The sequence below is a fragment of the Embiotoca jacksoni genome, unplaced genomic scaffold (assembly GCF_022577435.1).
Source record: "Embiotoca jacksoni isolate LCO1_2020_lvr unplaced genomic scaffold, fEmbJac1.0.p SCAF_14, whole genome shotgun sequence".
In the NCBI taxonomy this organism is placed as follows: Eukaryota; Metazoa; Chordata; class Actinopteri; family Embiotocidae; genus Embiotoca; species Embiotoca jacksoni.
Genome location: NW_027185274.1, coordinates 5,085,851 through 5,113,507, shown reverse-complemented (window position 1 = coordinate 5,113,507; position 27,657 = coordinate 5,085,851). Strand labels below are relative to the sequence as shown.

The 27,657-nt window shown below is 41.0% G+C and overlaps 1 protein-coding gene across 3 annotated transcripts in view; it reads right to left on the bottom strand.

The window, feature by feature from the left end:
• Positions 1–27,657, bottom strand: part of lsamp (limbic system associated membrane protein) — a 433,437-nt gene that overhangs the window by 171,576 nt on the left and 234,204 nt on the right. The window contains exons 1-2 of one of the 3 annotated variants that reach the window (XM_069147562.1): positions 23,827–24,061; positions 23,674–23,752 (exon numbers count right to left, since the gene is read on the bottom strand). In XM_069147562.1, coding sequence (XP_069003663.1) covers positions 23,674–23,729 — 56 coding nt within the window. In that variant the 5' untranslated portion in view covers positions 23,730–23,752; positions 23,827–24,061. Of the gene's footprint in view, positions 1–23,673; positions 24,062–27,657 lie in introns of those variants that run through there. The other 2 variants (XM_069147561.1, XM_069147560.1) reach the window with 2 other exon arrangements.

Sequence of the window (27,657 nt, the reverse complement as noted above, 5' to 3'; positions counted from 1 at the left end):
CGAATGGAGTTTAATCAGATTAGGATTGTCGTAGGGGCCAGTGCATCTGGCACTAAAATTGGCCTGCAGGGATGCACTGATCCCACAGTAAAAAATGCATAAGTAGGTTTTGTCAGCAACCTGCCAGCTCTGTAATCAAAGTGGAGACAAAAATATGCCGCTTGAGTGTGCCCTCTGTATTCAGCTCTTTTGAAAGGACCAAAATAAGAGATGATGCAAGAAACGCTTGAATAATAGCTTTGTTTTATGGAACATGGATTCAGGCTTCATCTTGGCAAAGAACTAATCAGGAAATAGGTCTGCATGATTTTATTATATTACTATTAAATATAGAAAAGCAAGTGCTCAAGTATAAAAGGCAAAATTGAGAATACGACAAAGAACAAACAGAATGCTGCCGAAATAAACATTGCAAATAACATCCTCTGCCATGGGGATGTTTAATGATGTACATCATGTGCATTCAGTTTCAGACGAGACATACGATCAATGCTTTTAGAAGTAAATCCATGGCATAAAGTATGAATGTTTTTCTGAGGACAAACCGAAGGGCCTTCCTGCTGAGTGCACACACCATGAATATCCTGTCAACAAACAAGCCTGAGCAGAGGATAAACATCATGCTCTCCTCATGCTTCCAGCTGTGTTTGCTGTATGTGTGTACCTGCAGGGTGACTGTTGGCTGAAGCCCAGAGGATCCCCCCAGCAACAATGTGACTGAGCCTGCAGTGTATGGACTGCTGGACTGAGGGGTCTTAATTGGCACGGTCCCATGCTGCTCAGCAGTGGGGCGTCAGAGGCTGAAGCTTCTGCACGCCTCAGAAGTGGCTTTGCCTTATTATTGATTATAATTATGGCCTTCTCTGCAAATCCTGGCTTTCCTGGGTGGGCGAGCTAACGCGCCAGGCAGAGGCTTAGATGACTGGGTAAAGCACAGTAATATGCTGTGAGCACACATGCAAACACAATTGTACACACGCACACAGGGAAACAACAATGAACACACACACACACACACACAATGAGTCATTTGCAAACACGCACACATTTCTTCCCCAGCCCTGTCCTTGAATGGTAGATATGGGAGTTTGACAAAACCAGTCAATTAAGGAGAAGTACTGGCTTCCTCCAGAGGAAGCAGAGAGGAGGAAATTGAAGAGACAAGAGGAGGAGAGGAAGCGGAATGTGATGCAGGGAGGATAATGGATACAAAATACATACATACACAAATATTGTCATCAAATTGTCCGAATTGTAGAAATCTGTGTTTTGAGTAAAATATGGGTAAATAATTTCTTATATACAAAATACAAAAATTAAATAAGTACAAAAGAAAACAGTAAAAGGTCAAATAAGTTAAGACTGAAGTGTTGTCTGCTAAGTATTAGTGATATAAAAAGGCAGAAAACAAACACAACCAGGTGCCTATATTGGAGATATAGGAGATGGACAGAAATATAAAGCCAGAGACAAAAAGCGACACTAGAGGTGTTTGCCAGGTGAGGTCTGTGAAAGCATGAAACCGAAGTGTGAAAAAAGAGCATAAACGGCGGCTTCCACGTGTGGAAAATGCTTAGCCGGGAGCACACTGACATTTCCACCCACTCGGTGATCAATCTCTTTCTTCTTGCACTCTCACTCCCTCTCTATATCTCTCCTTGCTTCGGCCTCGCATCACTCTCTCTGTGCCAAATCATATGAAGTTGATTTCCTTTCAAGTGCCAGCTTGTGTGTCATGGACAAAAACTGCTGTCATGTCTCTTTGTTTTCCATAATGAGGTGGAACAAAGGTTAAGTGTATGCATTATGTCTTCAAAGAGCCTTGCATTTGGTAGAAGGAGGAGGAGGAGTTGGAAGAGGAAAAGGAGGAGGAGGAGGAAGAGGAAGAGAAAGAGGAGGAGGAGGGTGTTTAGTTTCTCCATCTGCAACCATATCAAGACACCTGGAAGATTTTGGAAACAAGTGGACCAGTTGCATTAGAAAAAAAGTCCCTCCTTAATTGTTATCTTTTTATGTGGCGATGGAGATTTTCTATTACGTTTTACTTTTGCCGACACACACACACACACACACACACACACACACACACACACACACACACACACACACACACACACACACACACACGTACAAGCTTAGGCCTTGAATGTTAAATCATAGTGATGTCAACCTCCAATTCACACGACAGATGGCCAACCACAGAAAAGGTTTTCAGCTGTCCCATATATTGGCATCTGTTAAAAACCATAAACTAACTCTTGCAAACGGTTGGGAGATGCAACAGGCCCAGTCGAACACGCACGCCTCTTATTCAATGGTACCAACAGAAGCAGCAGGCATGTACTCAGAAACACGTCCCTCAGGTTCTGCCTCTTTTGTCTCGGCTCTGATAGTGCGTCTTGTTACTTGTATCCTGTGATCTTTCGCTCTGTTTCTCCTCACAGCATACAAACACAACATTTATCACTCCCTCACCGGGCTCCATATGCTGGATTAACCAGCCCTGCATCAGAGATAAATCAGACAGGATGGGAGCTGTAAATCTTGCACCAAGTCAAACTGCTTTTGGACTCATGGAATCAATAGACTTGCCCAAGATAGAGGAGTTTGTTGAAAATATATATATATTTTTTTTGTCTACCAGGCTAGATGAGAAAATCCAAGTTTTTCGATTGTGGCACGCTGGCTAAATGAGAAAACGCTCAACTGTGGATCACAGTGTGAATCCTTTGACGTCTTCAATATTACAGCCCTTACATAATCCAAACAGCAAGAGAGCTCTGACACAGTGAAGGGAGGTATCCCCGAGGCCACAGACCCTTTGTTTCATAATCACAGGATTTTCATTATATTTGACATCACTCACATCATTTAGTTTCCTTCCAGCGCTACTAAGTCTTACCCCACAGTGTTGCCACAATGACTGGTACACACTTGGGTAACCTGAGAATTTAATTAGATAGGACTGCTACATTGAATGACTGCAGATGAGACATAACTGACATGAAAATATTGTTCTGACAGACTAAACTTTTTAGGAACAAAGCCACTCAAAGTGTCCCTACCTTTTGATTTAGGCACTGCATTGCATAATAGAGCTGACTTGTAGTTTTACAGGAGCTTTGGATGTGAAACTTAATAGACTTTACTGTACAGCCAAGGAAATAATTACACTCCATTTTACTTCTGCAGCAGGCACAGAGGTCGGGATGGAGGTAGAACAGGCAGAGAACAACTGCATTAATGTTAATCTGTATGAACTGGACAGTTGGATGGGACGGGTGTAAAGCGACGGTGACCTTTACCTTTGACTTTTGGCAACCAATACCAAATCAGTTTATCATTGACTTCCAGTGAAGGTTTGTGCCAAATTTGAAGAAGTTACCTCATGACTTTTTTTTTTAGATATTGTGTTCATGAGAATGGGGGGACGTGAGGTCACTGTGGTCTTGAACTTTGACCTAAAAAATCCATTCAGTTAATCCTTGGGACCCAGTGAACATTTGTGCCATATTTGAAGAAATTCCATCTAGCTGTTCTTGAGATATCATGTTCGAAAGACGGACAGACAACCCCAAATCATAATGCCTCTGGCAATAACTGTCGCCGTCGTGGAGGGATAGAAAGAAAGAAAAATAAAAAAAAGTACTTGATACTCCTCTCACCTTAATCTAATTTAAGAATAATTACTGTGATTATTCTTAACGTTTTGGATGACATCCCGGAGCTGGGATTTGTTTCTGCCTTTCTTTTTACCTTGCTGCTGAAACTGCTATGTTTTGACCTGTTTTTTGTTCTCTTTTCAATTTGATGTTTGCTATTTTAGTTTGATCGTAACTTTCTTTTGTGTCGGCTTTGTATGACTCCCTGTGCCCTCCTGAGGTCCTCTGTCTGTCTTTGCCTCTCTCTCCCTGACTTGTTACCTGCCTGCCACACCGACCTCACCTGTTTGTTTAGTTCCCTAATCAGCCCCAACTGCAGTCACTTACCCGTCACCTGAGTCAGAATATTCTCCCAGTTTCTCTATTCCCTTGTTGTCAGTCTGCTGTTGTTCACTGTTTAATCCGTTCCTGTTTCCTGCCTTTCAACCTGTCGTGGATCTGTCTAAAATCCGAGTTATCTGTAAATCCTTTGTACCTGGATTAGTTTGTTTGATTTTATTGTATTCATTTATGTTTGAACTTTTGCTTGTGTACTTTGAAGTGAGATTAGTGGGTTAGCGAGGTATGTTGAGACTAAAGCCAGGGTTGTCGGTGTCACGAAGGTGGCTCTCTTTTAAGATGGCTAGATCACCATGGTAACTTATGCTGCAAACTTAACCTGGTCCGGAGCATGTTGGAGATATCGGATCAAAACGTAAGAAAGTACTGCCTACTAACCAATCAATTCGCTCTGAAAAATGTCATTACCAATCGGAGAAGATCTAGTGGAGCTCGGTACGCGGATTGAGACAGTCCTCTGCGGGAGACCAGTTGATTTTTATAGGAGATTTAGATTTAATATCATTGTGTTTTTTACTGATATCATACAACAACAGGGACTGATTGAAGCACAAAAGCATTGCACTTGCACTTACAAGATATGACAGTAACCCTGCCTATCGCTTTGAATTATGTTTGTATATATCTTTCTTATTTGCTCCTCGGTCTGTTTGACACCTCCGGGGCTGCAGTTGAAATGACAAGACTAAAATGTTCATACACGTCATGAGAATGCATTTAATAATGAATTAATTTAATTAAATATGCAAATTAGTCAGATTACTGTACTTTATGGTAAGGTGATATTATATGCCTTTCAACTTTGGCTACATTCACACAGTCAGCAATTTTTTTGCACATCCTTCCATCATTTAGCAGCTGCAGATGTGCTTCTTTCAGTGTGGATTAAGAGTTAACTTAATTATAGTTATTTTTAGGGCCCGAGCACCAAAGGTACAAAAGCCCTATTGTTATTCGTAAAATTATTATTCTTTTTATCCTGGAAGTTTAAATGCATTTTAGGAGGCTTTATCATATTCAAAAACTCATGAAAGTTCGTACAAAAATCTCTCCCGGTGCAAAATGTCGTATTTTAGTGGAGTCGCAAGTGGGCGTGGCCAAATGGCTCGCTAGCGCCCCCTACACAGATGCCCCGGCGGCTATATTTACAAACATGCACGAAACTCGGTGGACATGTGTATCACACCTAGACGTACAAAAAAAGTTACATTGCGCAATTTCGTCAACTCAACAGGAAGTCCACCATTTCGAATTTAGCTGCCATTTTTGGCGATTCGCACATCTTGGACTTTAATGAACTCCTCCGAGAGATTTTCTCTTAACATGTATGGGATTAAAAGTTGTTCAAAGAATTAGTTTTCGTCGATGGGTGTGCCTGTGGCGTGGCGGCCATTTTGAGCGTCTCGCCATGAAACTACAAATGGCTGTAAATCTTATGTACATGGACTGACCGTCTCCAAACAGTGGGGGGGCCGGCGGCCCCGAACCGCCGGTTCCCCGACGCACACCGTGCGAGGGCCCGCATATCGCTGCTTGCAGTTTTAATTTTGTATTATAGTCTGCTCCTCGTTTTTAAAATATGTCGTTCTGCTGTCAGTACACTTTTCCGCGCTTGTGATTGGTCAGATACTACAAACACCTCCCCTTTAAAGTGAACATGCTCAGATCCGAAAGCAGAAAGCCCGAGTTAACAGAGAAAGCTGATAACCACCGTCGTAATACCGATTATCTCTGACGCCGACTTTCCGCTTTGTTGAGCCAGCTCGGACAAAGAAAGCCTGGGTATGTTGAACTTGCTTCGTAGTAAACCCCTTTGTTGGCTCGCATTTTGTTTCTGCTCCCGTTTTTTTTGTTTTAATAAACCCTTTACTTTTTTAAAGCACATGTTGTGCGTTTGGGTCAAACTTGCTTCTAACACAACAGAAACCGACCTTATAATAAACCTTCAGGTGATAATTTTGAGCAAATCTGTTCAAGCACAAAAAAAAAGTGCTGTAAATATAGCACAGTCAATCAAAAGTGACATTAATGACAGCATCCCACAGCTAATGATAATTGCAAATGTCCATTACCATGATTAAAAAGTTTGAATATTTTCTGACATGACAATTCATTAGCATCAGCACCAACCCTCCTACTCATGTATGTGAGCATTACTTTCATTATTGTCTAACCCACTGATATTGTCACTATCATCACCATCACAAGCTTCATCCAGTGTCATATACACAGTGTTAAGGTCTTGGGAAGTACCACAGTTTTGAACTGCCTGGAAAGCAGCAGTGGGCTAAGGGATTGCGGGTATAGCTCTACCGTACAGTATACCCGGAGGATAAATGAAGGGATGGCATCATTATTCTCAAGTCTTTTGGTGATTTTCTTCAGCATCTTGTCGTAAGAAAAAAAAAATCTCCATCAGAGCTAGCTTATAACAAATGCACGATAGAACGTATCTCAGGAGAAAACTATAGGAACTCCCAGAGCTTCTGGGTTGCATCTTCAACTTTTCAGCACTGTCTCTCTTTGTGTTACTGCTGTGTGACATAATTCTGGAGAGCCACACTTTAATGGTTTTCCTCAAATTGAGTTTCTTCAGACACTATAGAAGACTCCATGCATTTATATGCCACAATCAAATGTTATTAACGTCATGTTTTCTTCTGTAGTTTCTTCTTTTTCCTCTCTGTACCTTTCTGCAGGTATCTGTGGCTCCAGAGCTGCAGTTACTGACTGCAACCAGCTCAGAATTTATAGTTAATCTTGCTCATCATTTCTCTCTCTGCTCTCCCCTCAACCCAACCAGTTTGCCCACTTCTGAGTCTGGTTCTGTCTGGAGATTTATTCCTGTTAAGATAAAGTTGTTCCTCCCCAGTGACACCAAGTGCTTGCTCAAGGGGTAATTGTTTGGTTTCTCACTATAATACTGAAAAGTCTTGACCTTTCTATCTAAGGTGCCATCAGATGACCTATGATAGGATTTGGCACTATATAAATAAAACAGAATTGAAAAAAAAAAAATTTAGTATGTCTAAGAAATGACAGATATGGTGCAGTGGGCCATAACTACTACTGTAAGCCTTGAACAAAGAGCAAAGAAAGATCACCTGTGGGAGAGTACTTTGTTCACTCAGAAAGAAAGAAAGAAAGAAAGAAAGAAAGAAAGAAAGAAAGAAAGAAAGAAAGAAAGAAAGAAAGAAAGAAAGAAAGAAAGAAAGAAAGAAAGAAAGAGAGAATAAAACACCCAGCAGGCATGTTTGTGTCCTCAGCTCGGACACTGAAACACTCTAGAGCAGGGGTCTTGAATGTTTTTCAGGCCAAGGACCCCCAAATTGATAGAGAGATGGAGCAGGGACCCCCTACTATATATATTGTATGCAATTGTGTTTTATATTAAACTGGAGGAGTGCAGGAGGCTCGGAGGGACAGGTCTAGGCTAGTCTCGCGCTGTGAGTGAACCGGTGCCGAGCTTGAGAGAGCTTCTGTGTGTCGCTGAATGTGTCTATTTCTGACTGAAAGATAACATCTTCTGCCTCCATTTAACAATTCGCTACAATATGTTGGATTCATGTTAATGTGTATTTAAAGACATTTAAATTTGTGGAAAAGAATTAAAAAGAAAACATGAAAAATTGTCTAGTCAACCAAAAATGTCACTGAGCCCCTGCAGTACCTCCACAGAGCCCCTGTTGAAGACCTCTGCTCTAGAGAGACCTAGCTCAGTTTGTGCTGCTAAACACACTCTTCACTAATTAGAGATTGAATTTTAGCAGAAAGGTAAAGCTGAATATGAAATGTAAATGAAAGAAAAAAAAAGAAGTATAAAGGCCATAAGCAAAGCAAAATGACTGCAATAATTGCACAAATATGTGAACAACATTTAGGATAAAGTGCCTTCGTTGATTATGCAAAAGCCAAAAGTTTAATTAATCCTTTTTAACAAGTCAGTGACAGATTTAAGGCTTTAACGACAGCTTTGTTTTGAGAAAAGTGTGACATCTAATTTACACTGAGAGCAGAGGAGAGCATCAGAGACGAGACGAACCGTGAATGGAGTAAGAGTAGACGCGGATTGTGCATCAAGCAGAGAGCATAGCAGGGTACCGCAGGGCCAGTTTTGAAAGTGCTTACTATCAAGAGAGTTTAACTATAAATGTTATTGTACAAACATGACACATCGAGTTGCTGGAGAACTAATAGCACACCACAAAAGAAACTCTCGAGCAAACTCACCAAGACAGGGAAGCCCAGGAGAGCTGCATATATTCTGCACATTTGTATTTATCTGCGACTTGGCTGCTTCAGCTAAGATTGCTGATCTTTTGTCCTGTTTGTCAAATGTAGTCCCTTTTATAACCCATGGTTAGTAAATAAATGTATGCCTCCATTTTAAGGCTAATCCACAGAGCCCAGCACCCTTGCGATATAAAGCAACATTTGCATCACGGGTGCACCAGGATTTAAAAAAAAATAATAATGATCTCCTTTATTTGCCTGCCAGAACTTATTTTGTATTGAAGAACTCTCTGCACAATGTCCCCATGCCACCTTGAGTAATATCTATAATAATTTGGGGCGAAGTTGGTGCTCAGCTTCAAATAAATGTTATGTCAGCAAAATAACGACATTTGCATGCTGTGCCATTCTATTATGCACGGTTTTAACAGGCCCTGTTTGGAGTACTTCCCACTCAATGTGTACAGTCAGTGAATAGCATACCTTTCCTGTGTTGTCACGTTGGCAGCAGTCTTTAGTGAATATGGGCCTCAGTCTGCATCTGAATAAAAATAGAGGGGATTTGTGTCTAACACTTGGACAAGCCCGGCTAAAGAGTTAATCTTGACAGAAAAGGTATTATAGTGTAACAGCGACAGATTCTTTGGTTTCCACAAAACCACAACCACAACAAAAGCAGAGAGTGGAGGTCACCAACAAATGATTAATAACCGTTAGCAATTATAATGCTGTAATGCCTGATATAACAATTACATCAACGTCAAATTAAATAATGTCAGTGATCATTTTGACTGTCTTAATTTTCTCTGAAATAATCATGCTTATTTATGTGCTGGCAGTTTTTTTTAAACACTGTCCTCCCATGAATAACAGCATGAGGCTTTTCAGCAAGTGGCCCAAAACAAAAACATGGGCTTATGTTAAGGTGGCAAAGCCCTTTATAAGCGGCGATATGTAAAGGCGGACGTAAGATAACGTTGTTATGGAGCATGCAGGGAGGGGGTCGAGGTGGGTGGATGGGTTGACAAAAATCAGACTTTGACATGGAATTTTCCTGATTTCTAACTGGAAGTATACACTGTTGTTCATATTTAAAAACAAGTCCACAATCATTGCATGTCCTTGGACATGTGTTTATTATTATAACAACAAAGATTACGAGAAAGGTGCTCTAACCTTGGTGAAGTTCTCATTTGAACCCAAACCCCAATGATTCCCTCAATTTTAGAATTTTCAAACAGTGATTATAAAATATGAAAACATCCTTCAAAACAAGGTGCAGTGCAAACTCTGCCAGGTAAAGCTGGCATATCATAAGTCTACTACAACTATGCACAGCCCTTTAAGAGTGAAGTATCAAGCAGACACTACTTCCACAGGTCAACAAGCAATGGCTACCTTTGTCACCGCAGAAATAAGTTTGATGTACGACGTGCAGAGCAAACCACGGCCCACATCTGAAAGACAGCTAAAGACTTGCTTCTCATCAGGTTTGTCAAAGACAAGGGTTTTAAAATTGGCACTAGTTGAACCCGAATTTAAAGTGTGAGCAAGTCACTTTCTCTGTGTGTGTCTACAAGTGCGAAAAGAGAGTGTCTGTACTGTGTGTGTGTGTGTGTGTGTGTGTGTGTGTGTGTGTGTGTGTGTGTGTGTGTGTGTGTGTGTGTGTGTGTGTGTGTGTGTGTGTGTGTGTGAAGGTGTGTGTGTGTGTGTGTGTGTGTGAAGGTGTCTTCGAATAATAGCCAAACAGTTGACAGGGGTGTCAAATCAGAAATCGTTTATATGTCAGTGTTCAGGGCCAGTGCAGTGTTGGCTACTGGACCATACACTAGACATTTTTTAATGTTTCATCTTAGGAACAATGTCCTCAATAATATCTAACCATTTTCAAGATGTGATCAAAAAGTTCCAACACTGTTCCTGTTGCGCACAAACAAAGTGCATCACAGTACTGTGCATGGGGCAGGATGAAGAAATACAATTTATGATGAGGTATACCTAGTTGCATCCCTTGATCAACATCAGCACGATGTGTTATGCATGTTTTTTTTTTTGACGACTGGTACATTTCATACTTGGAAAATCTGCAGTGTGGACATTTGAAATGCTTCAGGAGGCCAACGGAGTTGAAGCAGTGAGCCTGGAGACATTTTTTGGGTGACATTCACGTTATAAGAAGGGCCGAGCAAAAACTGGCAGGATATGGCTCAGTAAGACTTCTTTGTGTTCCCCAAAGATTTCACACAAAATACAACGTGTGCTCTCTGCTCAAGGTTCAGGTCCATGGTGAAAGCAGAAATGTGCACGTACACAAAAACACGTGTAACACTGGTGCTGATGTTGATGAAGCCCCAAAAGCTATTGCCTCCCCCCGGTGCATGTGCTTCATGCTGGTGCACTCCATTTGTGTGCAACAGGAACAGTCTCTGAACTTTTTGATCAACTTGCATATCTGTTATTCAGACAGTATAGTCCAGAATTGATATAATCTGTACGAATTGACTCTGCCTCTTTACCCTCAAAATAGAGAGTTGTTTGGTTTGCAGATTAACTAACTAAAATTTTAAAGTCAACTCATGGGAAAACATCAGGTGTTGTCTGTAGCCTCTGGTGTTTCTGCAAAGACATGTGAGAAACAATTTTAAGGATCAAGGAAATCTTCAACTGGGGTACATAACGGTGTGTTTTAAAGCATATCAGGGTGTAAGTGCTAAATTATGCAACGGTTACAACACCGGGTCTTTGCTGAAAAAAAATGAAAAAAATCCTTTTCTAAATGGAATATGAAGATGCATGATAAAAAAGAAAATCAATGCTCTAAAAGTGTGTCAGGCAAAGTTCAGTGAGGCATGGGAGATGCATCACACACACATCTGAGGGAGGCAGATCTTTTGATGTGCTGTTTTTTTTTAGAAAATCTGTTTAATGTGTTATGTCAGTATTGATTAAGGCAAGCCAAACAATCCAAATGAAGAGGCATGGTTGCACTATGTGCCCCCTTTAAGAACACAATATGGTCGAAAAGATGACTGTGGTCCTTGGAGCAGTCAGTGGAGTGTGTCGGCCAACCCTTTTGGTGCATTCCTCCACAGCTGATTGGATAACTATAATGGTTTCTAATCCTTTTAACCCTGGTACAGCATGCTTCTTACATCACTGTCAGTAGCCAGCACACACATTAACACGAGAAAATGGACACACCCAAACACACAGTAGGTGTATATATGAACCATAATGAGTACTATAAATACAAGGCTAAAGTCTACATTTTCCTCCTTGCTTCACTCCAAACATGCCAAACATATCACACAGCTCCCAACACCATCCGCTTCGTACTTGATTTATTTTTAACAGCCTCTGTTGCAGGAGTATTAAAGTGGAATAGAAATGCCCTCCAGAAATAAATCTGACATTATTTTCGAGAAATGGCTTATAAGACTCTGAACCAAGCCATGGTTAAAAAGGCTGAACCATTTCGTTCTTTTGTTTCCTCTCTGTTTGAAGACACAAAAGAAGACTGCTACCGCTGTTCTCCAAGGGATTGTGTATTTGTAGTTGGCCACCTGTTCCCAGTCGTTTGGATAAAATGTTTACTTCAGGCATACCACATTGCGTTATGTCCTTCAGCGCTGTGAGACAAAGCAATAAGATGCAAATGTCTGCAAACTCTGGCATTCAGGGGCCAGAGCAGTTAAGCAAATTGAAAACGTAACACAACTTTAATGGAATTTGGAGGCATTTAAATGCCTATTTTGCACATAAAACAGAAAGTAAGGGTCAAAATGAGAATGAGAAAGCTAGAATTGTCGAGTAATCATGAGACAACTGTTTTAAAGATTGAAACAAAAAGTTAAAGAAAAAGATCACTGTATGATCATGCCAAAAGTATCTCTGTCTCATAAATGGGGATGACTCAGATTGGCTTTGAATTGATCAAAATGATTCAGACTGTTCTGCATCTGAGCGGCCCAGTGGTCCAGGGGCTCAAGTTGCAGCCCACTGCTAACTCACCATGTAAGGCAACATTATACTTCCTAAATTATTGAAACCACAGCTCTAAAACTAAATGCTTGATCCATCCTCTACTTTCTATACCCACTTAGGTATACAACATGGTGTTGGTCTCCCTGTGTTTGCGTGGGTTTTCTGTATGAACTTCAGCTTCCTTCCACAATCCAAAGACATGGGTATTAGGTTAATTAGTGATTAAAAGTTGGCCGTAGGTTTGAGTGAGATGATGGTGTAATAATGACACTTAATATGGTATTAAATGGCTCCATTATATACACTATAAATACATTTATAGCAGATAACTAGATTAAACAACAAAAAAACAATGTCTTTCGACCACATTCCACATCACTGCAATTTAAAAAAAAAAAAAAAAAAGTCTTCAACTGCAGAAACTCTAACTATGGTATGAAAACGAGTATGTAGGTTACCAACCACACGCTATTAATCAAGTTTCATTTGGATTCCCCTCCTACACTTATGTGCAGTTAGGCAGATGCTGGCAAATGCCACCCCTTGTCCTCAGGTGATGAGAGAGCCTCAGTATGCAAACAGCCTTTTAAATGTGAGTGCACCGCAGTGCTTTCGCTAATGCAGTTTAAGTGTTGAACATCAGGTAATAATGAATTAGTCGAGCTTGCAATGTACTGCTGGGTCAGACTGAGCTCTCTACAAGCCCATTGGTGGCAGCTGACAAGAAGGCTTTGTTGAGGGTCAACGGTACATGACGAAAAAAAGGTAGAGGGAGGTTTATGAATGGGGGGCTCACATAATCAGTATCTGAAGTGCTCACTTGGGGGACCAGATTTAATTGGAGGTAATTGTATACCACGCAGAGGGACAAGGAAGATTCCAGTTGAAAACAATGTTCTTCCTCTGGATAGCGGATTAGATCGAATTTATTTATTGTTGTTGTTTTCTTGTTAATGTCAAAGCTTGAAAGTTAAATCTACAACATGTTATTTGAAGTGAAAAAGTACCTTTTGCATTTGTACACATTCATGCCACACAAATCAGAGAGGAATGTAGAGCAAGTAGTCCATGGAGTCATCTTCTATTCCCACAAATGCCAAATGCTCCAGAGGGAAACTCTAATTGATTTCACGCACCTTTAACACTGTGGCCTTTTCATATCATTTTCTTTTGAAATGGAAAGTAACACCCAGTCAGATAATGCAGATTAAAACACATTGCCATTAAGACCATTTAGAACACGCTTTAAAAAAATCCACACAGTTTGCTTTAGAGGTGAACACAACATTTCTCTGCTATTAGTGCCAGTGCAGACTATGGATATGCAGCTGAAACCTCATTTAACACAAAGGTATGCATCAACAAAGGCTACTTTTATAACATTGGTTTAAATTTATCTCAGCGTTATCATGTTGGTGCTTGAATATGAAAACACATGTAACTTCAAAGAGCGGCTATTAGGTTAATAAATACATTCAAAGACATATTTTGAAACGTGGATTTCCGGTATACATGAATACACAATGATGTGGTAAACTATACATTAATCCTCTGTTTAAATTAAATTATTTTTCATTGTTGTTGCAGTCATCTCCAGAACTTGGCTGTTTCCCCTTGCTTGCTGTTTACTTGAAAGTAATTATCACTGATAAAATTAACCTTGACAAACGGAGCAAAAACTACTTTTATCTTCTAATGTCATCATATTTTATTTTCTCTTTTTTAAATCTGAACAAAATTTACTTAAGCTATCATAATAAACCATGCACTCAAGAGTTTGCTGCTCTACATTTTCATACTACGCAGAGCACCACCATGAACATACCAAGCCACTCAAATCTTTCTGAGGATAATAAACACCTCGCTATTAAATTAGATAAATCCTAATAATTGGTAGCAATGGGAAATTTCAGTTTTAAACCATTAGATTATCATTAGGAAAATAACTACTGCCTAGCACTTAGAAATATGAAGTGACTTAAAGCTGATCAATAAAGCTTATCACCAATGTTTTATTTGACTAAAAAAATGCAGGTTAAACCTTAAACCTAACAAAGTTGCATTACTGCTTAGTTACGATGAGCAAATTACTCTTTTGTTCTATTTTGGAATAAGTTTAACTTTCGTATATTACAAAACTACACACTGACCAGGTATTACTGTACTTTGTTCCTGAGGTGGCCTACAAGCTTACTTTATACTGCATGAGTTCCAGTGACACACTGCAGCAAACATTTAGCAGTATAGGTGGTATAGCGACTTTCTTTGGATATACAATTGACACACAGTACTGATGCTTTTCAGTAATACAAACAAGCGTGTACAGTATACTGGACTCCAGTTCACAAACCTGCCATTGGCTCATATTTGGGCCTTCCATACTGTTGAATGATTTCAGATTCCTTCATAGCTTTAAACTTTTGTTTATTTAAATCATATGGTATAACAAATAATTGTATTCTGAGGAGGGTCAAGAGATATTTTTTCCTTTTTGGTTCTACTGTGCTGGTGGTACTGGACTTGCCCACCCAAAACCATAGACAAAGCCGTGACATTGAAACGCTGCCCTCTAGTGGGCTGAAACACATATTCACTCAAAAACAACAAGTGGTGAATAACAAAATAGACACTTATGAATCCATATCCATACTTTTGCACAATTAATTAAATAAGCCAATAATAGTATAGGTCTGCATGAACAGTAACAATGTAATGCTAGGATAATTATAAATAATATTCAATGAGCTCACCTAAACTGCCAACTAAACCAGCCACCCAAAACCATTGCACTGGCCTACAGAGGACACAATACAGTACAATACAACACAATAACATGGATGAGAACACAATTAACTACTCTCACATTAGATAGAGAGAAACTACTATACAATACTACAATATATATCATACAACACTGGCTAATGTGGCACCAGAAGCTGCCTGTGTCATGAAAGAGTGAGGTTTACCAAAGTGAAAACCTCCATCCATGCTGCTGGCGTAATGTATGATGACAGAATGTGTAATTTGAATGAAGGCTGTATTTTGCTTTACTGATGATGTATAGGCCATCTGCATGTCAAGTGTGTGTCAGTGGGTCAGTAAACAGATTTGGACCATTTGGGGAGAAATGGGAGGAAAACAATGTGTGCTCAGCCCAGACTATACTTAACTGCAGGCCTCTAATCTGCTTTAAAGCCATGTGGATTTACAGCTGCACAGACGCAAGTCATCACAGCTCAAACCCATGTTCCAGCTCTAATTTGAATTCACTCCGACTGATGGAAAGATTTAAATGTATTTAACCTGCTTCCACAGTTTAGCTGAGCTAAACTCATTCAAGTCCATCCATTTGTCCCATTTCATGTTAGGCCTGCTTGTGTGATTTTTTTTTAAATTTTAATTCAAAGTGCAGCTTTGTTCTTTTAAGTTTGATAATAAAGCTGTATCGCAGCAAATTGGCTTGTTAATAGAAGTCAAGATTCAAACTTCCAGTGAAGAGCTTTAACTTAGCTTAGCTGATTTCTGTAACTAACCACGATGGTGCACAAGCAAAGACACAACACTTCTGAGAGATAAAAGGTGTGAGACACATACACAAGGTGCTGCTATACCACACAGCACAATACATTGGTATGGACAGTAATTACTTGAATCTGTACCATCTAAAAACACTACATCTGCACCTCAGTAGCACCCTGACATTTTGAGGCTTTGACAGCAACAAGAACTCTCTTCCACTCCACTTCGGCTGCCATCGCCTATAGGTAGCCAGAGGCTGTGAGAAGTTGCTGAGTGGTTTAAATATGCACTTAGAGACAGTCTGGGCTGCCCAACAAAAGCCTAGGTAAAGAGGGAAATGGGCTGGAATTGCTTTCAGGGAGAAGCTCTGCTTTAATATTCAGTTGTATCAAAAAACATTTCAGTTCTGGATTCCCTGGTTGAGTTATTCACAAAAAAAAACATTTTTGAAAGCTCGTAATAAAGAGGCCAGAGTGTCCTGGTGTGTTTTATGAAGATGAACCAGCAAACATCAAAGTACTTGCTGAAAGCATATCTGGTTGGGAGTCTTTGAACGCAGCTCAGAGAGTACACTGAACTGTTTTGGACGAGGAGCTTCAGATGGGACCTTCAGAACTCGTTCGTCTACCATGTCAAAAGATTTCACACTGTCTCTGCAGGCCACTATTCAGATTCTATTGACCAAGATGAAAGCCTCTGGAGCTTGTGATGACTCCAAGCTGTTCCAAAAGACTTCATAAAAACTTTGCAGATTTGGCAAACTATCAACAAAAACCCACGTTCCCTGCCACCCCCCCCCCCCCCCCCTACCCCCTGCTCTGTCCCAGGCCAAAATGGTGACGAGACAATAATGACCCAACTGTCAGCCACTCAGCTCTCCCACTGTTGCATCACGAGTCAAAATGAAATTGATTTGAAAATCCTACATCGGCCCAGGCTGGAACAGAAGGGATTATTGTGCTGATTGCACTAATACTGTGTCCCTGCCCTCCCCTCCACCCTCCCACACTAATTCTACCCATGATACTCCGCTCTCTTCTCTCTATTTGTGTCTCGTTTTTTTGGTAAGTGCTCTTCGTCCATCATTCCCCACCTTTAGCACCCCCCCCCCCCCCCCTTACCATCCTTGTAAAGAAGCTCCCTTTTCTTCTTTCTCTCGTCTGACTTCATGCTCACTCTGTGAATCAGGTTAAAACAGCACAGCTGGACAGTTCAATGCTGGCAGAAAGAGAAAAAAAGATGGGGGAGGGGGGAGAGAGAGAGAGAGAGAGAGAGAGAGAGAGATGCCTCTGGTGGGTCTAAACTGTAAAAAAAAAAAAAAATAAATAAACAGGCAGCATTCAGATCTGATGAGCTGTAGAGATATAGAGGCCCTCAGGGAACTGGTCATTCCAACTTATTTTACAACATTTCCCTCAGCCCAGAAATCCAGAAATTGATCTGTTTTTCCTCCGTGTTCCTCCCTCCACTTGGAATGAAGCCTGGACTGTATTGCTTAAGTTTCCCCTTACCAAAGCTTTGTACTGTCTGTGAAAATGAATACGTGCACTGTCACTGTGTCATAATTCAATGTGTGTAAAATTTTGGATTTCTGGTTTGTTTTTATGAATTGCAACTAAATACTGTGCTACACGCACGTGTGTGGGAATCCCATGATAACTTTTTAAGCTTTAATTCAATTAACAACACCGAGAAGTGGTAATCTGTCATTGAGCTTTGCAAACGCAGGTAAACAAAGAAAAAAAAAAAGTAAAATAATGTCTAACGTGAGAATTACAGCATGATTAAGGTTAGAATGTACGTCATTATTCTGGTAAAAATATTTAAAAAAAATCTATTGTTGAGCTGTCAAAAGAGCAGGATGAAGTCAGATGCCCATCCGCCCATCTGCCACCTCCTGACAACTCAATCTACATAAAGACCAAGCTACGTTACTTGCGTTTTTTGCACTAAATGTTACACACGATTTAAACGACACTGCCTAATTTTCAAGTATAATTATTGGGGGCATCTGGCTTAGTATTCACCTGCATAGCTAACTCAATAGCAGGAGCCTTTGGGGGCCAGTTGATTTTCTACAATATAGTTTAAGGAGTTAAGTAATATATTGTATTTTTCTATAATGAGCTGAAATATTTCCAGTATCCTTCTTTTCTTTTTTTCTTTTTTCTTGGTAAGTGACTGATCTACTGTGTTTACAAATCTATAAGCACTTTATTCTTTCTACAATATTCGGTGCTGTTGAGGCCTCCGTGGAAAAGAAAACCTGACCACAAAGACACGCTGCATACAGACCCCATCACGCTTTGCATTTCACACCCTCGTGCGAAGCCTGAGGTACACACTGATATTGTATTTGGGAGAAACCCCTGAGCCCAACGGGGATCCTGCACTGCGGACATGACGTCACGCGGCAGTTCAGTTCCAAGCACGGATCTCATTCTTTCTCTTTTCTAAGCGACTCCCGTCGCTGCCAGCAGAGACGCAACCACGAGTGTTCAGGTTTTTCTTCTCTTTTCTGAACCTCGACCACAGTCTCAACACTTAGCTGGAGGAGTCACACGAAGGTTGAGTATCCGAAGAGCTGACACAGAAGTTAACGCTCTGCACGACCTGCAGACGAAAAAGAATAACCCGCGCCGTGTTTTTTTCTTTTTTTTTTTTTTTTTAAGTCGACTTTGCTGTTTTTCCCCGCTGCCACACTGACAACAACAACGGCATCCCGCTGAGAATGAACTCTGCTGGACGAACAGACTTTAACACGCGTATCGTGCCAAAGCCATCACAAGTAAGGGGCTTCTTTTGTCTGGGTAGAGACAGGTTTTCAAACGTGTTTGTTAAGCTTTGCTGTCACAAGCCTGTAATTTAAACATCCTGTTGTGTTGTTTGTGACAATGTTACACTTGAATCTACTTTAATCAGACACAAGACCAGGACTGCAACCCGCAGAGAAAAGTCAATGCATCGGGTCTGTGCATGATGAAAGTACTGTCATTATTCGTACACAAAGCTGAAGTGCTGCTTGCTAACTTTGTCCTTTTCCCTTTCTCTCTTTCTTTTCAGTAACCCACATCTGCATGTATACACACCCATACATTTACCACGCAGACAGTGTTAGTGCACTTTTGTATGGAAGGCCACTAGTGCCACAATTTGACCATATTTCCATTCAAGTTAATTTAGAACTGCTCCCCACTGCCTGGTTGCTAAGGACGCCATTGCGTTACCATGACTCTGCACATGGTTCCATCGGCCCAGTTAGACTTGTCCCCACGTCCCCGCTTAGCCTTCATTCACGCACACGTACAAACACACACCATAAATACATGCTTGTGTATAATGCTTGTAGATAGTTATGACTGCAGATTACATGCATTTATAGATTTGAAGTGGGGTTGATTAATGATTAGGACTTTTTTTGTTTTCTTGAGGAAGATTTACTGATCGATATTATAACTGATCCAGAGTTAATGTTTCTGTTATCAATTAACTTGTCATTTAATGATAATGGTGACCATTCATTATTTTAGCTAATGTTAATACATTTGCTGTACCTACGCAGTCCGTGTTTGTGATAATTTTTGCAAGGTCAGTGCTTGAATCCACTCCTTCACTGTTCACTCTGTAAGTGTCGATGCCTCTCAGATATTTGCATTTATGGGTGTACACACCTTTTGAGACAGATTTGACAGTTTGGTTATTGGTCTCTTTTAATCAATTGTATGGATATTAATAATTAACGCTTGTAATTATAAATACTATTCTAATAACAAAATCCAGCTTGTGCACAACAGTGCAAATATTCAAGCTGCTTCCAAATCAGGTGCTCTGCTCTGAGGTGCCACCTGGAACCGTGGACATACTGTATGATCCGCTTTCCTCACAGCAGGAAATGTTGGCAATGTCAGCTAATTTACAGCAGTCGGTAGGTCTTTGTCCCCATGTTGGAAAAATGAAGCATTTAGAAGTGTGGCTAATGCACACATCAGCACTCAGGGATGTATAAACCATCAGACTTCAATAGTTGAGGTTTTAATAAGGCAAATTAAAGTAACTGTGTTCACTATTCTCCGACATTGAGAATTATGCTGGATCTTGAATAAGACTATCGTGTCTCAGAGCCTGTCGCAAAATTCATGGACATAATATCTGGCTGACTCAAATTGAAAGGCAGAGTTCTGGCGTATGTTACGATGATCCTTTGGGGTAAGTCCAGTGCTGCAAATGCAGAATCATCTTCCCTGAAAGTAACAAGCAAGGCATAGTGTATTGTCAAAGTGCAGATAATTGACCCAGAGGAGTGAAATCACAGGGACTGTGTCATCACTGCTTTAATAAGCAATTGTCAATTATCAGGGCTTTGCTTGACATTGCAACCTCCGCCTTCAGGCCACTATATAGGAAATGGAGTCAAAGAATGCAATTAAAAAAGTAAACTGTTGTGCCACAAAAATGGCTTCAAGAAATGTGGAGATACTTCTTCCTCTCAGATTCATATTGTATCTTGCTGAGGATGAAACAAGTTTGATTTCACGTGGCGTCATCCTTGTTAAAAAAAACAAAAAAACAAAACAGGGCTAAATCGCCATGGAAAGGGAGCTCTGGAATACGGGGTGGTTTTCAGTGACCTAAATCTTACAGGTCTGAAACACGACTACTGGGATGCAGGCCTAGATTTAACATGCTGGGAGTTGTGTTCATGCTTTCCAGGGACAAATGTCACTTCAAGCTATTACAAAGAGCAGGACAACAGCTCGGGGACGAATCTAAGACACAGATCGTCAGTAATCTTTGAACTCAACACAGCTACCAGATCGTTAAAATAGAAGAACATTTAGGATGCAGTGGCCTTACATGCTCACTTGTGAATAAACCATGTTACACAAGACCAACAAGGGACGTTTTATTATGAAACCTTACATGGCTTTGGATGCTAGATATGAATCCCACAGCCTAATGTAATTCAGATGATCTCCAAGTCACTTTACACAACAACTTGGAGTGTGAAAATGTTTACAGTACACAGTGACTGTCTTTAAAGAAATAATCTCCATCAGATTAAGCTCTGGATGGCCTGGTCAGGAAACCAGGTTCAAAGGTGAAGAGTCGTTTAATCTTTGCATGTGATGCTGATCCAAGGCAGCACGGGCTACTGGATTTCAGTCTCATAAAATAGAAGATGTTACAAGTGAGAATCAATGTAGAGCCACTGCTGTTCCCCAGAAGCACCAACAGTTGGCGAAGATGTCGGTCAATATTAATCGTATGTTTAATTTTGATGCAAACAATGCAATGTGTCACAACATGCTGAGGATATGGTATGTGCGCCTGTCACAACAAAGTATTGGCATATGTCTGTATGGATCTTCAAATGTCTTATTATGAATTCAGATTGTTGTCTCTAATGCATCTCGCTCTTTAAACGTGGCATTCAAAAAACAATTTAGCCTACAAGATCGAAGAAATTAATAAAGTATTCTCGTGACATCAATTAATCTGGAGCCATAAAGCTGAAATAAATACTTCTGACACGAGAAACTGAAAGTTTGAAGCACTAAGAGAAAGACTTTGCTTTGTTTATCTATTCAGCATGACATCAGTTCTGGGCACCCTGGTAAAAAAAATAAATCAAAAATAAATTCCCTTTCTCATTTCAGTGGCGAGGCCTGCCACTGTGTGTTCTGTCACAGCGGTCGTTCGGCCACATACTGTTTCTCGACTCCAATGTCTACTCCTCTTGTGCCATGAATGTCACGACTGCAGCCATGGGCTCCACTAAAGCAAGCACGGGGCTTATTACACCCCCATGTCACCCATATCCCCTCAGCATTAAAAAAAAAAAAAAAAAAACAGTTTACAAACTCAGATACAATATGTAGACGGACAAATTACTAGCCGACGCCCCCCCCCCCCCCCCCACACACACACACCACTGCTCAAACTTCTTGCATTGCATCTTCGCCCTCATGTTTTTTTCTTCCTTCTTGTCCCCACGCTACCCCCCTGTATCCAATTTGTCAGCTGAAAACTGGGTGTGACAAATGGTTGTGTTTTTCAACGGAGCCACGGGGGTCTGAGCTGCAGTTTATCGCCACCTAACTGACAGTAAATAAGACGGATCATCAATCCCAACGAGATGCATTACAAACATCAAATTAATGATGACGCTCTCTGGACGATTGCCACAGACAATTATTCAAACATTGTTTATCAGGGATATTGGTAAGATAGTGGACTTCAGGATGCGAGTGGTTTTCATGGAGAGGGGGATCTAATTTGGCTCGGGGTGAGCGCAAAGACTGCCATCAACTTTAAAGGAAGCAGTCTAGCTCGGTGACTGAATGGCTGAAGCAACGATGCGGCCAATTGGATTTGGAAAGTGAAACAAATAGCTGTGAACCCGGTGGCTTCTGTGGTATCTGAGTCAATTGACTAATTTGATTAGCAGATACCTAAATGGATGGCACCTGTTTGCAGGAAGAAATCCATTAAAGGGATTTATTATTTGTGTGTGTGTGTGTGTGTGTGTGTGCGCGTGTGTGTGTATGTGTGTGTGTGTGTGTGCGCGCGTATGTGTGGGGGGGGGGGGGTAAACTAAGGGCACTGGTGATTAAAAGTGGCTGAGTGTGTGTGTGTGTGTGTGTGTGTGTGTGTGTGTGTGTGTGTGTGTGTGTGTGTGTTTACTGTAACTTTCTTTGATGTGTGTTATCAGTCTATTCCATAATTGCATTTTACACTCTCACATATGAAGAGACAGGGAGATGTCCGGTAAACATTGCGTGAAAGTGAACGGAGAAAGAGAGGAGACTCAATGCTATTGAGTGTCCAGTGTGTAGCTTAGTACCAACTGTGCAGTATATCCCATGTTTGGGATGGAGGATGGAGGGGCTTGGAGGGGCTCAGGGGGGGATCTGGGGGGGAAATGGGGGAGGTAAAGCGCCTTGTTAAAAAAAAAAAAACAACCACTCTCAATCCCCTTGCATTCATAGCCTGTCACAAACACATGGCTCAGATCACGTGATCACTGACATCTGCCCAGCAGTATCACAGCACCCCACAGTTGACAGCTTGCATTGTCTAGTAAGTGATTAAGTGGGACATGCCAGACTATACAAAACGGACCCGAAAACAGACTCCACGTAAAAAGAAAAAGACCAAACAAGAGCTGGAGCTTCAAAGGCTTCAAAAAAGACGCTCTGCAACAATATCAATAAAATTGCCGTCTTTTTCGAGATAGGTGGTTCTTCACCTTCTTTCCCCCTCACAGGCTGCAGTTAATCTTTGCTCCAAACATTCCACAGAGATTCGTAAAATCTTAACAAGACGGAACAGTTCTCAGTCCAGGTCTCCGCGCATCATCCTTTTATCTGTGTCCAAAATAATCGTCTTTGCTGTTGGACCGCAAACTAACAGCATGTCTGGACCCCGTGACGCACTTCGTCTTATCATGAGGGTCTTGACTTAAGTAAAAAAAAAAAAAAATACTGCCGCGGTGCCCTGTGCGTTATGTGAGAGAAGGCTTCCCTCAACAATGTCTCATCACTTCAAAACCTAAGTCCCTGTAAGGATGGGCGATTAAGTTGTTGTATGTTATGAACTGATAGCTACACGTCCCACCTGGGATATTATTGATATGTCATGGTGGGATTTTGGTCAAGGCTGGTTGGTGAGATAAAAGTTTGAAACGTAAGCAGCGGACTCACATCCAAACATTGACTCCTTTGCAATCCTGTGGGAAATCGAAGTTTAACGCAGCGAAAATCGACATCAGCTCGTCAGGGATAAGCAAATATGATCCTTCACAACAAATCAACGCAGTCCAACGATCACCTTTGGCACTGTCATCTGTGGCATGCAGCTGCGTGCTGGCGGGGAAGATGCTGCTGTGCAACCGGAGGGAGATGGGAGGAGATCAAAGTTGGAAGAGGAGTCTTACCTTATGATCGCTGTGTCGCCCTGGCGGATGGTGATGTTATCGGTGGCCCGCTGCATGTCCACACTCCGGACGGGGAATCCTGTGGGGATAAGACACAGCAGTCTGAAAAAAGAAGCCTGCAATTGCCTCCAACACGATTTGCGTCCGACTTGCATTTTAAAGCACAGGAGCGCGCGTTTCGGGAGCTATAAATCCACGGGTTTAGTTTGTCCAGACTTCTGGTAAACGCAAAATGTCTTAAGGTCCAAAGCAGTCCAGAACGGACGGATGATAGGGGTTTCCTGAAATACTTTTTGAGGGCAAAAACGTGCGGGGTCCTCGCTCTATAGTCCAGTGATGCGTAATGCTCTCCGCGTAAAAGTGACGGCACAGCCAGCAGCGGCGATGCAGAGAGGCTTCTGTTCGGAGTCTGGGAAAAAAAAAAAAAAAAAATCCCCCCCTCCCCCACCTCCTCATTCTCCCTCTCTGTTTCTCTCTCGCTCTCTCTCCCTCTCTTTCAGATTATCCAGCCGTCTGACTGTGATGCTCCCCTTATTGGTTGTCAGGACAACAGCACCACCTGAGGTCCCTTTCAGTGAGACACAACTGAGTGAGGACTGGGGAACTGGGGAACAGGGGGGAGTAACAAAAAATATGTTTTTAAGGTCAAATAAAACAGGTGTTACACAGGACTATTCAGCTGAGGGGTAATGAAGTATATTGAATAGTTGGACAACTTTGGACTTTTGAGCACAATAAAAGTGACTGAGGGGAAAAAATAACATAAAAACCATTAATCCTGACGAGGTATCCTCAACAGGAATATGTGATATTTTCGTCCTCAAGGTGAATTCAGGCATAAAGACAATGTTCCTGTGGGGATCATCACTCTACCATCATTAGTCTTCAAACAAACTGTATACTCAGTTATCCGTTTATCCAGAGCAGTGGCTCCCATAGCATTTTCATGCCAAACATTTTGGATTGTACCACATGAGCTATGCTGAGTGCTTCATGCACTCAATCGTGAATTTGTGTTATAAAATACACACATTTACATTTTCATCAACTTCAAACACTGACATTTTGTGATTTGTTTACACTGTAACCATCCAAAAAAAATAATCTGTAAATATGATTTCATTCAAGTGTTCCGCTTATTCCGACCATATTATATCTTTCCCTTTACAACAACAGAATGAATAAAGTGCAAAACAGAGAGAGGAAAAATAAGATAAAAGAGCATAAACCGTTTACCATGCACAGTATAAGCTCAGCTGGGAACAGACCTAATCACCTCTTGTTTCGACTACCATGACTGCCACGAGGCGATATTGCCTAAAAGGTAATTACACCCACTTTCACCTAAACAAGGACACAAGTCTTTCCCTTTTTTTTTTTTTTCTTCTTTAAAGGTGTGCACCTCAGTTATACAGAGATGTGAATTCAGAACGAGCTTTTGATTTCACCACTTGCCAATCAAGCACCAGCTTAATAGGCCATGATCTAATGCTCATTTGACGATGCGCTTTAATGAACTGCAGAGTAACAATTTAGGCAATGCATTTAGCATTTTATTTGATTCTAAAAATGCATTAACACTAATGTGAATCGTTGTCATTCATGGCACGGTGCATTCACATTTTTGTTTGCCTCTGAGGGTGTTTGGCTGATCATTTAGAGTCAGCCTTCAATCATATAATTCTACCTCTCGAAACTCCGCACAGACATACAAGCACATGGCATGGTAAGGATGCCATATATCATATTTAAACATATAATGTAAGCATTGCAATTACTTTGAACAATTGTTCTGGTACACATTAAAGAGCGAGTGATGTGTGTGTGTGTGTGTGTGTGTGTGTGTGTGTGTGTGTGTGTGTGTGTGTGTGTGTGTGTGTGTGTGTGTGTGTGTGTGTGTGTGGTGTTAAGCCTTATTATTAACATCAACACATTTTAAGCACCAAATCAGACACAAACCCATGTTTTACAGCAGCTGCAGCCTGCTATGACATGTAAGCCTTTACATCTAGATTAGAGAAACTAGTAGAGCAGATCTGAGAAGAAACAGTAAGTGGAATGTATGGAGGTGATATTGTGAGTGTATTAGTAAAGGAGCGCTAAAAATGTTTTCAGCAAGGGAAGCTGACAGAGCTACTCCCTCCTTGGCCCTTAATAATCAGTAGCTGTTACCATTTCCTCAAAGCTCCTGGAGTTTGTTTTTTTTTGTGGGTTTTTTTGCTATCTTGGAGATTGCACAGTTTATGAAAGAGCATATGCATCAAGACCACTTAGAAAAGGGACTACAGGGTTCTGAAGAGGAAGAGAAGCAGCGCTCCTTTGCATACAGATTTATACAGGGCCGACTCCCACATGCCTTTTAGCTATATTTTTAGTGAGAAATTCTCAAGTCTGTCAGAGATCTGAGAGGTAGTGTGTATGTTTAATAAGGAGAAATCTGCCTTGTATGGCAAGGAGGTGGAGGAGGGGAAGCCAGGAGCACGGCAGCGTTAACCAGCTCCTAACAAAAGGCCAGTGATCCCCCGCTTTGCCCGTTACTAAACGACTCACAAACACGCACACAGATAAAGTGAGTGCTGTGAGACAGAGGGGTTATTATCATGCTGGTGGGATGCTCTTGGTTGGGAGTTTGTTGTGGTTGAAACAGCATAAGTGGCCATACATTCTGCAGCAGTGTATACCATACAAAATACACATAATACACTGTGCAACGAAAGATGTGAGAAACCATGTGGCCAATGGATTGCAAAACACAAAAACTAAAATGTTTCAATCCCATTCATTTGCACACAGCTGATAGCCAAATGAGTGACAGAGACAAAACAGCACATTTCCCTCTTTGTACCATGTGCTTATTAGTCTATGTGAAGGATGACAGGTGAGTTTTGAATATGTCCACTACAAATGCAGAATAAAGATCCTTTCGCTTTGAATCAGCTCCGATCACTGTGGCACTACAACACAGTACCGAAGATCATTTTTCAGGACATTTTTGTTTCAGTGCTAACACATGATACAGTGAGGAGACATGTGTAGTAATTGGTATTTTCTACGATAATCACAGTGTCTGACAGAAAAATTATGAAACAACAGCAGTATGAAGGGAATTAACTGCAATGAGGGGGAAGCCGACTATGATCTATTATTCAACTCTGCTGTTTTGTTTGAAAAGGTGATATCAGAATGCCACAGGGCGCGATATCACTGAAATACACCAGAGACTAATGTAAAGTAACTACAAAGTATTGTCACTGCCTCTTGACATTTGGCAGTGGGGCAATCATACAGCATTAAGGAAGCTCCATTATCTGCTAAACCTTTTATGTAAAGTTTTAATTCAAACAAATAAATGTTTCCGATGTTTGTTAACAATACTTGACTCAGCCTTTTGTATTATTTTTTTTCGACACAAGGTCTGCATCAAAAGGTAGCCACTATTTCATTATCACACATTATGAGCTACCCGGACTTTCTCCCCATCTCATTAGTTATAATGACTGTGGCAGAGTGACTCTGCATGGCCCCGCCGATCCAAGCGGAAGAATTCCGAACAGAAGAAAGGAACATATGACTGATGTAAAGACAGAAAATCCACTCTTAATACTTTATTCACATAGATAGACTGTTCCTATGATGTGAGTTCAGGCAACATCTGCAAATGTTAAATTAACACATCAGAGGACACAAGGCTCCAGTCTGTGACGTGAAAATTGCACGGCGCAGAGACCTGCTCTGAATTAGATCTGTATTTGAACTGTAAAAGCAAGAATAATCAACAGCAAGAGCCAGCTATCATTAGAATCAAAACGTGATTTAATGTTGCGCAGAAAATCTAACAGGACAAGCACATAATACTTTCGTTCTGGGGCAATTGCATTGCTAATAAGTATTACTAATGATGTCAGAGCACAGAAATTCCAGCTCCATGCTGTGTCAAAATGGATGCATTTTAAGGTGATTACCACATAAGAAGAGTAAAATAAC